This window comes from Scyliorhinus canicula, chromosome 19 (genome assembly GCF_902713615.1).
Source record: "Scyliorhinus canicula chromosome 19, sScyCan1.1, whole genome shotgun sequence".
NCBI classification, from domain to species: Eukaryota; Metazoa; Chordata; class Chondrichthyes; order Carcharhiniformes; family Scyliorhinidae; genus Scyliorhinus; species Scyliorhinus canicula.
The window spans coordinates 92973084-92984132 of record NC_052164.1 but is presented as its reverse complement, the minus strand read 5'-3'; the positions used below and the strand labels follow the sequence as shown (position 1 = coordinate 92984132).

The 11049-nt window shown below is 46.9% G+C and overlaps 1 protein-coding gene across 5 annotated transcripts in view; it reads right to left on the bottom strand.

Annotated features, from left to right (window-relative positions):
* Positions 1-1657: 1657 nt before the first annotated feature.
* The window catches only part of alg9 (ALG9 alpha-1,2-mannosyltransferase), a 245372-nt gene continuing 235980 nt past the window's right edge, over positions 1658-11049 (bottom strand). For all 5 annotated transcript variants that reach the window (XR_005458175.1, XM_038779073.1, XM_038779072.1 and 2 more), the window contains one exon: positions 1658-2320. Coding sequence is in view for 4 of the 5 variants with exons in the window: in XM_038779072.1 (XP_038635000.1) it covers positions 2197-2320 (124 nt within the window). In the remaining variant the exon portion in view is untranslated. The remainder of the gene's footprint in view (positions 2321-11049) is intronic.

The following is an 11049-nucleotide window of genomic DNA, read 5'->3' as shown; positions in this document are numbered from 1 at the left end:
TTGGATAAAAAAACTGTATCAAATAGAAAGGACATGTTACATTACAAAACCTTCCGCCGACATCAAAATGATAATCTAGGGAACTGCTATGAATTGTGTTGACATTATGTCCTATTCAACTGCATTAACCTACAAGGTGAAGGGAAAATGCTTTCTCCCTGGCATAATAATAATAATAAATCGCTTATTGTCACAAGAGGCTTCAATGAAGTTACTGTGAAAAGCCCCTAGTCGCCACATTCTGGTGGCTGTTCGGGGAGGCTGGTACGGGAATTGAACCTGCACTGCTGGCATTGTTCTGCATTACAAGCCAGCTGTTTACCCTACTGTGCTAAACATGTGTGGCAGTTAGAACATTCTCATTTGAATAGATTCCTATACAACCGCCAGATTCTATGAATGAGACAGGCAGTTAGAATCATAAAACCCCTACAGTGCAGGAGGCCATTCAGCCCATCAAGTCTGCACCAACCCTCTGAAAGAGCACCCTATCTATCCCTGTAACCCCACCTAGCCTGCACAGTTCGACACTAAGCGGCAATTTAACACGGCCAATCCACCTACCCTGAACATCTTTGGACTGTGGGAGGAAACTGGAGCACCCGGAGGAGATGCACGCAGACATGGGGAGAACGTGCAAACTCTACCCAGTCAGTCACCCAAGGTTGGAATTGGAGGCGGGACCCTAGCCACTGTGCCACCCCCGATTCCGTCGTATTTCAGGGCACTTAGGTTACTATACACCACCCGCACAAGGAGTTGGTTTGAGTTGCTCCAAATGTATTTCTCATAGAGACGGCAAAAGGAGAGATTTCTTAAGGGGCTTGTTTTCATAGATCATAGAATCTACCGTGCAGAAGGAGGCCATTTGGCCTATTGAGTCTGCACTGGCCCTTGGAAAGAGCACCCCACTTAATCCCACCCCATCCCTGTAACCGAGTAACCCCAATAACCTTTTGGACACTAAGGACAATTTAGCATGGCCAATCCACCTAACCTGCACATCTTTGGACTGCGGGAGGAAACCCACGCACACAGGGGGGGGGGACCTGCAGACTCTGCACAGCCAGTGACCCAAGTTGGGAATCGAACCTGGGACCCTGGAGCTGCGAAGCAACTGTGCTAACCACTGTGCTACCATGCTGTCCTGAATCAGTTCACTCACAATCATAATGGTAGAGGGAGAGAGGACCTTTGGTCATGTTTTAATATTGAATTCAATCACTCAAGAAATTAAGTATCAGAGCCTAAAAGTATGGCACCTCCCATGTATTTTAATGGGATCTTGCAGGAAATGTGCAAACACTTAGCGATTCCATCTGCTGGGCGCACAGAACCATTTACCTTCTTCGGGTCATTGCACCATGGGCCAGCTACGCAACCTACGACTTCCAATTTTGAATGGCAACTAACATTCAAACGTGGCATGTCTCCGGGGCGGATGCCAGCTCTCGTTGAAGCTGTCAGTTGGGACATTGCCGTGCAGCAGACCGGCAGAAGATACTGAGGCAGCCCTGCCAACATTAGCAGGTGTTGGAGCAACACTAACAGCAGCCAGAGAGCCATGTGTGGCTCAGGCTATTACTCTCTCTCAACCCCGGCGAAGCAGCGAAGATGGAAACGAAGCAGTAATTTAAGATGAAAACATCACAGAATATTTCACTGGGGCACGACATGATTTTATTTATGTCACAGTTCAATTTTTCTTCTTAACCATTAGGCAGTAAAGGAAACGTGGAAACTTGGCAAAGGAAATGAATGCCCAGATCACAATGGCAGGAGACTCCTGGCTGTGTAAAGCTGAATTTGAAGACACATCCTTTTACTCTGACAATCTTCGGAACGGACCCCAGCTGCTGGATTGGTCAGAGGCAGATGGGAATGTACAACTATTACTCCAGAAAAACACACTGTGACGCACACATTTGTTTATTGTTATGTGGAATGCATTTGAAAGCTATCCTCTGTGGGCTATAGCAGATGGTCCAATGTCTTGCCCAAAAGTCACAGCAAATCTCGGGGAAAGTACGAGAAAGGAAAAATGCAGGGAGTGCACACAACAAACTCTTCTTACATTGTTACAGGACAGACAAGAAATGTAAACACCTATTCATTAACCAAGACGAGGGGGTTGCAGAACTGGAACTGTCTCTGGTTGAGATTCCTCCCTCCTTCTTCCCTTGCAGGTGAGGTGCGCTAACCTCCGCTCTTTTTCCGCACTGGCTTCGATCTCCTGGGTTTGAGAATCGTGTAGTTTGCATACACAGTGTACTGTTCAGACAAGATGGGAATGTAGAAAGCGCGGAAGAGCTGTGAAGACCTGAGCCACAAAGAAAATCAAAATGGAATCAGCATCATCGATGCAAAGGCTAAAAAACACAGCAGTAACTGTAATTAAGAGTTGCAATAATGATAGCTGCTTACAGCAAAAAGAAAGAACTCGTATTTATATAGTGACTGTCCTGGCCTCAGCAAGTCCCAAAGGTACAGCCAATTAAATACCCTTGAAGTAGGGCGGCCCCCTGGCGCAGTGATTAGCACTGCTGCCTCGTGGCCCTGAGGACCCGGGTTCGATCCTGGCCCCAGGTCACTGTCCGTGTGGAGTTTGCACATTCTCCCCCGTGTCTGCGTGGGTCTCACCCCCCACAACCCAAAGATGTGCAGGATAGGTGGATTGGCCATGTTAAATTGCCCCCTAATTGGAAAAAAAAAGAATTGGGTGCTCTAAATTTATTTTTAAAAAATCTTAAATACCCTTGACGTCTTGTATTAAAATATGGAATGGAAATATATGGAAATATGGCAGCTACACTGCGCACAAAAGAAAAAGAAAGACTTGCATTTATATAGCGTTTTTCACAAGGATCAAGCGTCTCAAAGTGCTTCATAATTGTTATGACCCCCACGGGGAAACCATTACTGATCTCCCTGTAGGACCCGTGGCGTACGAGCTTCCTAGATAGGGGGCGGAGGCCACCCAGCTGGAGCACGATACAAACCAACATAAAAGCGGGCCCTAAGGAGGGCCTGGTGTGGTTACCTCTCCCAGCAAGGACGGTGCTGGGAGCGAGATGCCGCCTTGAGCAGAATATTATACATAGTTAAATAAACCTCCCTTCTCTTACCGCTGACTTCCTCAAGTTACCCAGTTGGCAACGAGGGAAAAAGGAAACTTCGGACTCGCTCGTGGAACCGCCTGGCCACTGGAAATTTGCTAGCCCAGGACATAGGGTCTTAGCAGTTCACAATGCTGCTATTCGGGAAGTTGGAAGCCTTTGATTCAGGCCTGGAAGACTGAAACCAGTATGCAGAGTGCATGAGGTATATTTCCCAGGCAAACACGATTTTGGGATTTAGAAAATCCTCCTCGTGACTGCCCGTGGGCCCCAGACTTTTGCGATCATGTAGAATCTGACTTACCCGGCTGCACCAGACTCCAAATCCTTTGATGGGCTGGTCGCCTTGGTTTCGGAGCACTATGACCCCAAGCCTTGCGTAATTAAACAGCAGTATCATTTTCATGCAGCAGTGCGGTCTCCCTGTCTGAGACATTTTGCTGAGTATAGCGAGTTCGGACCATCCCTCTCAGAAATGTTGTGGGATAGGCTAGTGTGCGGCATAAACGGCGCGGCCGATCAGAGGAAGCTGTTGGCAGAGCCCACCTTGGATTGGAAACGGGCCATCGAGATTTCGCTATCCCGGGAGCACGCAGGAAAAAGGAGCGCAGGAGCTGCAAGGGGTCCATGGCGTCTATAGTTTGGCCCGCCCTCCGATTCAAACTCCTTCTGCATCATGGGACAGGGTCAGTCTGACCAGGCCTCCTCCCAAAGGGAAGTCACAGAGGCAATTCCGCAGCCGGGTCAGGATATCGGGACCTACCACTGACCGAGGATGCTCATAGATTCGACAAAGTTGGAGGTGCTGAAGCGGAAATCCAGGTAGTTAAATGAAATGAAAATGAAAGTCGCCATAGCCCCAGAGGACACTCTCCCCTTTGAGAGAGAGATGACTGGTGGGAATTTAACAGGAGGATCACCACAGCTCAGACGAGGGGCAAGGTTGAGAAGACGGGGCCTTCATGTACCGGCCTCAGCCGGTACCGGAATTGAAACCGCTCTGTTACCATGGCTCTGCGTCACAACCCAGCCGTCCAGCCAACTGAGCTAACTGACTCCCACTTAAACGCAGTTAAATGTGCAGAGACCTACACTGTGGTTCTTAGCAATGAGAAAGAGGAACCGCAAAGAAACTGGATAAGGGCCATAGTGCAAGATCGTTCTAATAATACCGAATTCAGTATTGAATTCAGAAGTCAAGGTTTTCCTCCGTTAAAATTGTGTCTGTCCTTCCATGTAGCCCAATTAGTCTATTTATGGATTTATGGGGTGATGGGTTGAGGAAATGTTGGCTGGGACCCTGAGAGATATGTCCAGTCACCTCCAATGAACGGAACTACTGTAACTGTTCAACAATCTTTTAGTAATACACGGACTGGAGTGTCAGCCTGCCTTGCATACTCGCCTCAAGAGGTTGACCCAGCAGGTTGGTAGGTCAGAGGTGAGTGCAATATCAACTGAACCAAGCAGACATTTACCTTTAAGTTAATGGGGTGAATCTTCCTGGCTCCGTGGGGTGCGTTTGGAGGTTGTGGGGGCTGGGAAGAACATAGAACATACAGTGCAGAAGGAGGCCATTCGGCCCATCAAGCCTGCACCGACCCACTTAAGCTCTCACTTCCACCCTATCCCCGTAACCCAGTAACCCCTCCTAAACTTTTTGATCACTAAGGGCAATTTATCATGGCCAATCTACCTAATCTGCATATCTTTGGACTGTGGGAGGAAACCGGAGCACCCGGAGGAAAACCACGCAGACACGGGGAGAACGTGCAGACTCCGCACAGACAGTGACCCAGCCGGGAATCGAACCTGGGACCTTGGTGCTGTGAAGCCACAGTGCTAGCCACTTGTCATACTGTGCTGCCCACAAGAAGGAAGTGCGGAAACCTAACATGATGCCTCCCTGATGCTGTCCCTCCATTTGGAGGCTGCGCTCCGATGGGCGCACTGATGTCATGCTTGGGCTCACGAATCACAGGTGGAGCCGAGACCCCCAGGAATATTCAGCCCAGTTCTAAATCTAGTTTGCTTATACTGTAACAACCTTAATGTCTGTCAGAAAAAGAAAATTAATTTGCCCATGAAAGCACCCTTTCGATAATGCTTGAAAATAAACAGATCTTTGATTCGTGCTCGGCAGTCAGTTCTGAACGAAAACCTTTCCATGATACAACCAGAACAAGTGACAGGCAGCAATAGTTTTGCTTGAAAATGTTAAGGTGACAGATTTCTTAGATCAATTGGAGAACCAAGCGACCGTTTGCATTTCCACCTAGCTCTTTAAGCTCATGTTTCTGCATTCATTGCAAGTCAAGGACTAAAAGCTATGGGTAAGTTTCTCTCCTACCTTGAATCTGCGGGCTTCGGTACCCAAAATCTGGCAGCACTTTATCCCTCTTTCGTGCTTTGCTTGTGAGGTGGGGGAGTGGGCCTTCACCCGAATCTCTGGCATCCTCTCCCTCTGCCTTGCTTTCCTCCTTCAACCCCTTAAAACCTAGCTCTTTGGCCAAACTGTTAGCCTTCTGATGTAATGTCTCCTAGTGTGGTTCGGTGTCAAACATTGTTTTATCACGCTCCCGTGAAATACCTTGGGATGCCTCATTACACTAAAGGCGCTACGCAAGTTGTTGTTGAGGTTTTCTCTTGAATCAAGCACACTGCTCAATCACCCAAGGAAACAACTGAAGACAAAGTGGCGCAAGATGGGAAAACTTCTGGAAAGGCCACTGTTCCCGTCTGAAGTCCAATTCTGACAGAAGTGTAAATTTTCCCTCTCATCTTCCCATCCCAATTTTTTTGTACATCCTGCTTCCTAGGCCTTGACCTTTCACTGAGGTTTGTGCATTTAAGAAGGTAAGAGGAATGAATTTTGGAAATAAACTGGCAATGGTTAAAAAATAGAAAAGTGTGCGAAGAAGACCTCAGCACTCAAGGAGTTAATGAGAAAGCAACTCAGGAGTTTAGTTGCGAGCTGTAATTTAATTGAAGGGTGCAGCTAATGTCCTGAACCGTCAGAATGGAGCGGGAGCAATTTAAACAGCTGCCTGAATTTGCAGTCAGCTGATTATAAGCCTGGAATTCATCTTTTGCATCTCCCACTTTGTGGTGCGGGAGCTGGTGGCTTGCTTCATTCAGGACTTGTCCGTCAATGCACTTAATCTGTAATCGAGTTTGCAAAATGGGCCATGTAATAAGAAGTTGCATTAATGAGATTTTATACTGCAGCGCAGATCTGAGGCACTCTGTATATATCATAAAGGAACGCTCAGCGATTGCGGCTATTTCACAGCATTTAATTGCTTGATGCTAGAAGATACTTTTCATGATAAATCGCGTTTGAGGTTTGTAAATGATAAACCACACAATGGAGTGCTTTGCGTGTACAGTATATCACTAGATTTGTTCACAGTCAAAGGATGAAGCAAATTAGCCCAGGATCATTAAACCTTTGATTTTAAAGGACTGAAACACTAACAAAGAATGAGCTACGTTTCCCAATGGGTGGGAAATGACAATGATTGATCCAGACAACAAACCGACCCTTAAATAAAAACACGGGGCTGGATTCTCCGCCGCCGGGATGGTTCGTTTTGCCGGCAGCCCCGGGGCTGCCCCACAATGTGAAACCCCACTGACCAGCCAGCGAAACGGAGAATCCCGCCGGCCCACAGAACCAGAAATTTATCGCGGCCGGACGGGAAATCCAGCCCAAGGACTAGACTCAACACTCAAATGCAGGGCAAGCACAATGGCAAGGAGCTGCTGGGTCACAGAATTTACAGTGCAGAAGGAGGCCATTCGGCCCATCCACATACCCAGGCTGCTGCTATTGTCTACGTAACAACAACCTCCTTCCACTCCCTATATACAGTTGCTAAATTAGTAGTTAGGTGGACTGGAATTTCAGGGCAAAGCCCGAACATTGAAGTACATTTGAATGTTAAAACTATCCTTCTCCAGGTACCATGTTCTACGGCAGCATTGACATCCGTTTGATTGGCCCATGATTATGCTTGGCAAAGTATGGAAGTGGTTTACCATTGCCTTCTGCAGTATGGCTCACCAGGAAACTCTCCCCCACTCATACTGCCTGCCCTCAGGTGCATTGGGAGGATTTGCGGGCTGATAATCAACCTGTTTGGCCATATTATGTGTGTGTATGTGGAGGGGGGGGGGGGGGGCAGGAGGCGGAATGCGGCTGGAACTCGGTATCAGGCCGTCCTCTCAAAATGGCGGCCTGATACTGGGATTCCGCAGAAATCTGGTGAGCTCTTCTCCGTGGATAAAATAGCACGGTAAAGGAGAGGGAATCGCAACTAGCAACAGCGAAAACCATTTAGTCTCCAGCCCTTGAAGTGGGACTTGAACCCAGAGCTTCCAACCCAGCGGGAGGGACACTACCCCCTGAGCCACAAGTCCTCACATGGTAAAACTACAGGCAACTTAAAATTAAACCCCGTGAATATGCATGTATAAAGAATTAAGGACTAATATTTTCCTTTTGAAAAATGGATGACTTTTTTTTGGTGTCGAGATGATTGGTTTACAAACCAAATCTCTATCCAGGCCTCTCAATATCCTTTAATTTTCAATAACATCCCCCCTCATCCTTCTAAACTCCCATGAGCACAGACCCAGAGTCCTCAACCGCTCCCCATAAGACAAGCTCTTTATTTCTGTGATCATTCTTCTGAACCTCCTCTGGACCCTTTCCAAGGCCAGCACATCCTTCCTTAGATACGGGTCCCAAAACTGCTCACAATACTCCAAAACGGGTCTGACCAGAGCATTATATAGCCTCAGAGGTACATCCCTGCTCTTGTATTCTAGCCCTCTTGACAGGAATGCTAACATTGCATTTGCCTTCCTAACTGCCGACTGAACTGCACGTTAACCTTAAGAGAATCTTGAATAAGGATTCCCAGGTCACTTTGTGCTTCTGATTTCCTAAGCCTTTTCCCATTTAGAAAACAGCCAATGCCTCCATTCATCCGACCAAAGTGCATAACCTCACACCTTTCCACATTGCATTCCATCTGCCACTTCTTTGCCCACTCTGTTAGCCTGTCCAAGCCCTTCTGCAGCCCCCTCTGCTTCCTCAATACTACCTTCCGCTCTGCATATCTTTGTGTCGTCTGCAATGAGAGTATATGACAGGAGACGGTGAACAATGCCAATTACTGCAAGGATCTGGGAGAAATCTGAAAAGAATATCATCATTTAATGTAGGACACTTTTGCAATGCTTAACTAAGAACACAAGGATAAAGGTATGAATATTAATGGAAAGGAGCAGCAGAGAACATGCTTCATGGGAACTCCCAGATGTAAAAGATAAGTACTCATTTTAATAGTGTTATAGCCACAATTTTAAATTGGGACTTTGTTTCTGTTAGTTCACAGAATCACAAATTGTTATGGCGTAGGAGGCCATTTGGCCCATCATGTGTGCAACTGCTCTCCCAACAAGCATCATGATTTTAATGCCATTCCCCTGTGCTTATGCACATTGTTTTGATTTCAAACAATCATCGATTGAACCTGCCTCCAGCACACTTCCGGGCAGCGCATTCCAGCCTCCAACCACTCGTGTGAATTTCCTCACATCACATTTGCTTCCTTTGCAAATCACTTTATGTCTCGTTCTTGATCCTTTTACGAGTGGGAACGGTTTCTCCCGGTCTACTCTGTGCAGCCCCCCCTCCTGATTTTGAACATTTCTATCATATCACCTCTCAGACTTCTCATCTCGAAGGAGAACAGTCCCAACAGTCTCCGATCTACCCTCACAACTGAAGTTTCTCATCGCTGGAACCATTCTTGTGAGCCTCGCTGTACTCAGTCCTCTTTCACTTCAGTTCAGTTCAGATCCTCAATCCTTCCTTTGCAGGGAGCAAGGCCAGAACCGCCAACAGCAGGAGTCAGAATGATGGTCAAAAAAGACAAAGGAAAAGTGACTGAAGTAAACGCAGTTGCAATTACTTTGAAGAGTGAAATACTTCAAAACAAGGGGCCGGATTCTTCGTCAGCTGGATCCTGCGCTACGCCGGCAGCACACACAGGCCTGCGGATGTCCCCACAACGTGGGGTGGGCACGATGGGAAACCCCATCGAATGAGTATTCTGTGGGGTAATGAACAGCAATTTCTGTACGTCAGAGAATAATATAGACACTATACGCAGGGTGTACAATGTGGAGTTTTCAGGTTTCATTTACTGCTCAGAATTTACTGGTCTCAGTGCAAAGTGCAAGCAGAAAGATCACTGTTCTATTCTGGGCTGCAAATGTTCTTCTTCCCATCAGCAACGCTCCATGCCTGCGTGTGTCCGCACAATATTAATGCTGAGCTCAGGCACGAAAGCTCACATTAAGAAGACTCTTGAGTGCCGGGAGATTTAACAGACTGCCAGAAGCATCTGTTACCTTGCACTCGAGTTATGCTCTCCATGGTCATTGGAATGTCAAGAAGTATGTGCAGGCCAGCCTTCGCAAGGAGGCCAAACACCATTTTGTTCCCCACATTCTGGAACCCAACTTCCAGGCTGCCATTTTCATATGGAGGCGAAGCTTACTGACGTAAAAGTGGCAGCATAGTTCCGACCTCTTTCCTCAGGCTTGAGTACACTGGAGTATAGTCAGCGTGTTGGTCCATTGGATTTGAGGAAGAACTGCAGAGCTTAGGGCCCAGGCGGCTGAGGTCATGGCAGCCAATGGCGTGGCGAAGGAAGTGGGGACAAGCTGGAGGATAGCTGAGAGGTTGGTTGGGGGGGGGATCATCGGGCTGAAAGGCCGTTGACAGAAGTACGGAGGGGCAAGGCCATGGAGATATTGGGACATGAGGTTGATACGCAAAGCCAGAACATTCTGAAAGCATCATTGCCAAAGCGTTGAACATTACAGGTGTATGTATGTACAAACCTGTTGTGGTATGAATGGGAGCACTGCCATTGGTGCAGAGCACTGGTTTCCCATTGGCTCTGGCTGGTCATGTGCCTCTCATCTGATTGGCTGGGACTAGTCATGTGACTGCTCACCAATCGGTCGAGAGGCAAGTAGACCCCGCCTCCGAGGCAGGGTATAAGTACCCAGAGTTCCCGGCGGTCGGCCTTTCTCTGTAGTCGACCACCGGGCTAACATCTAGCTGATTAAAGCCTAAGTTTGGACCTTCATCGTGCCTCGCGTCCAATTGATGGTACATCAAAACCCATTCTGTCTGAAGGCATAATGGAGACCAGAACTATTCCTTTTACGCTCAAAAAAACGATTAATGGGGCTTACACAATCCCGCACCGTGCAAGGAAACAGGTGTGAATTGCAATTCACATGGATAATTTTCAGTATTTGGAAAAGGGTTTGGCTTTCAATCTGCTTTTATTTTTAAGAGGCCTGCAGCATTTTGGACTATTACAGGAATTGAGTGAAGCCTGTCTTTAGAGACACATCAGTCTTAACAGTAAATTAATGATTTACATTTGAATCTATATTAGACATCTTTATTACTGCCCCAGAGGTGGTTATTAAAATGAGATTCACACTGACAATCCTTCAACAACAGTGAAGGCCAGCAGGCTCTGAAACCACCTGATTATATTAATCACCTTTTACCTAAGAGCCTGCATGTTATCCTTTAATCCGAAAATCATATGAGGTTTAAATTCAAGACGTAATGAGTGTAAAATGAGAATTTAAATGTTCACGCCACTCACAGGCTTTAAGTATAAACAGGAAGAGCTGAATGATACCCTGAGACTGCGAAATGTTTCAAACATCACCGGGTTCATAGAGAATACTCACAGCTAGTGTCATGACCTCATTATGCACCATATTAAAAGAAGATTCCTGTACAGATACTGACAGCAGCCTGACAAATGGAAAAGCAATCATCCTGAATGTTTTACTGGAGGGTACAGTAAACTAGCATGACAGAGTA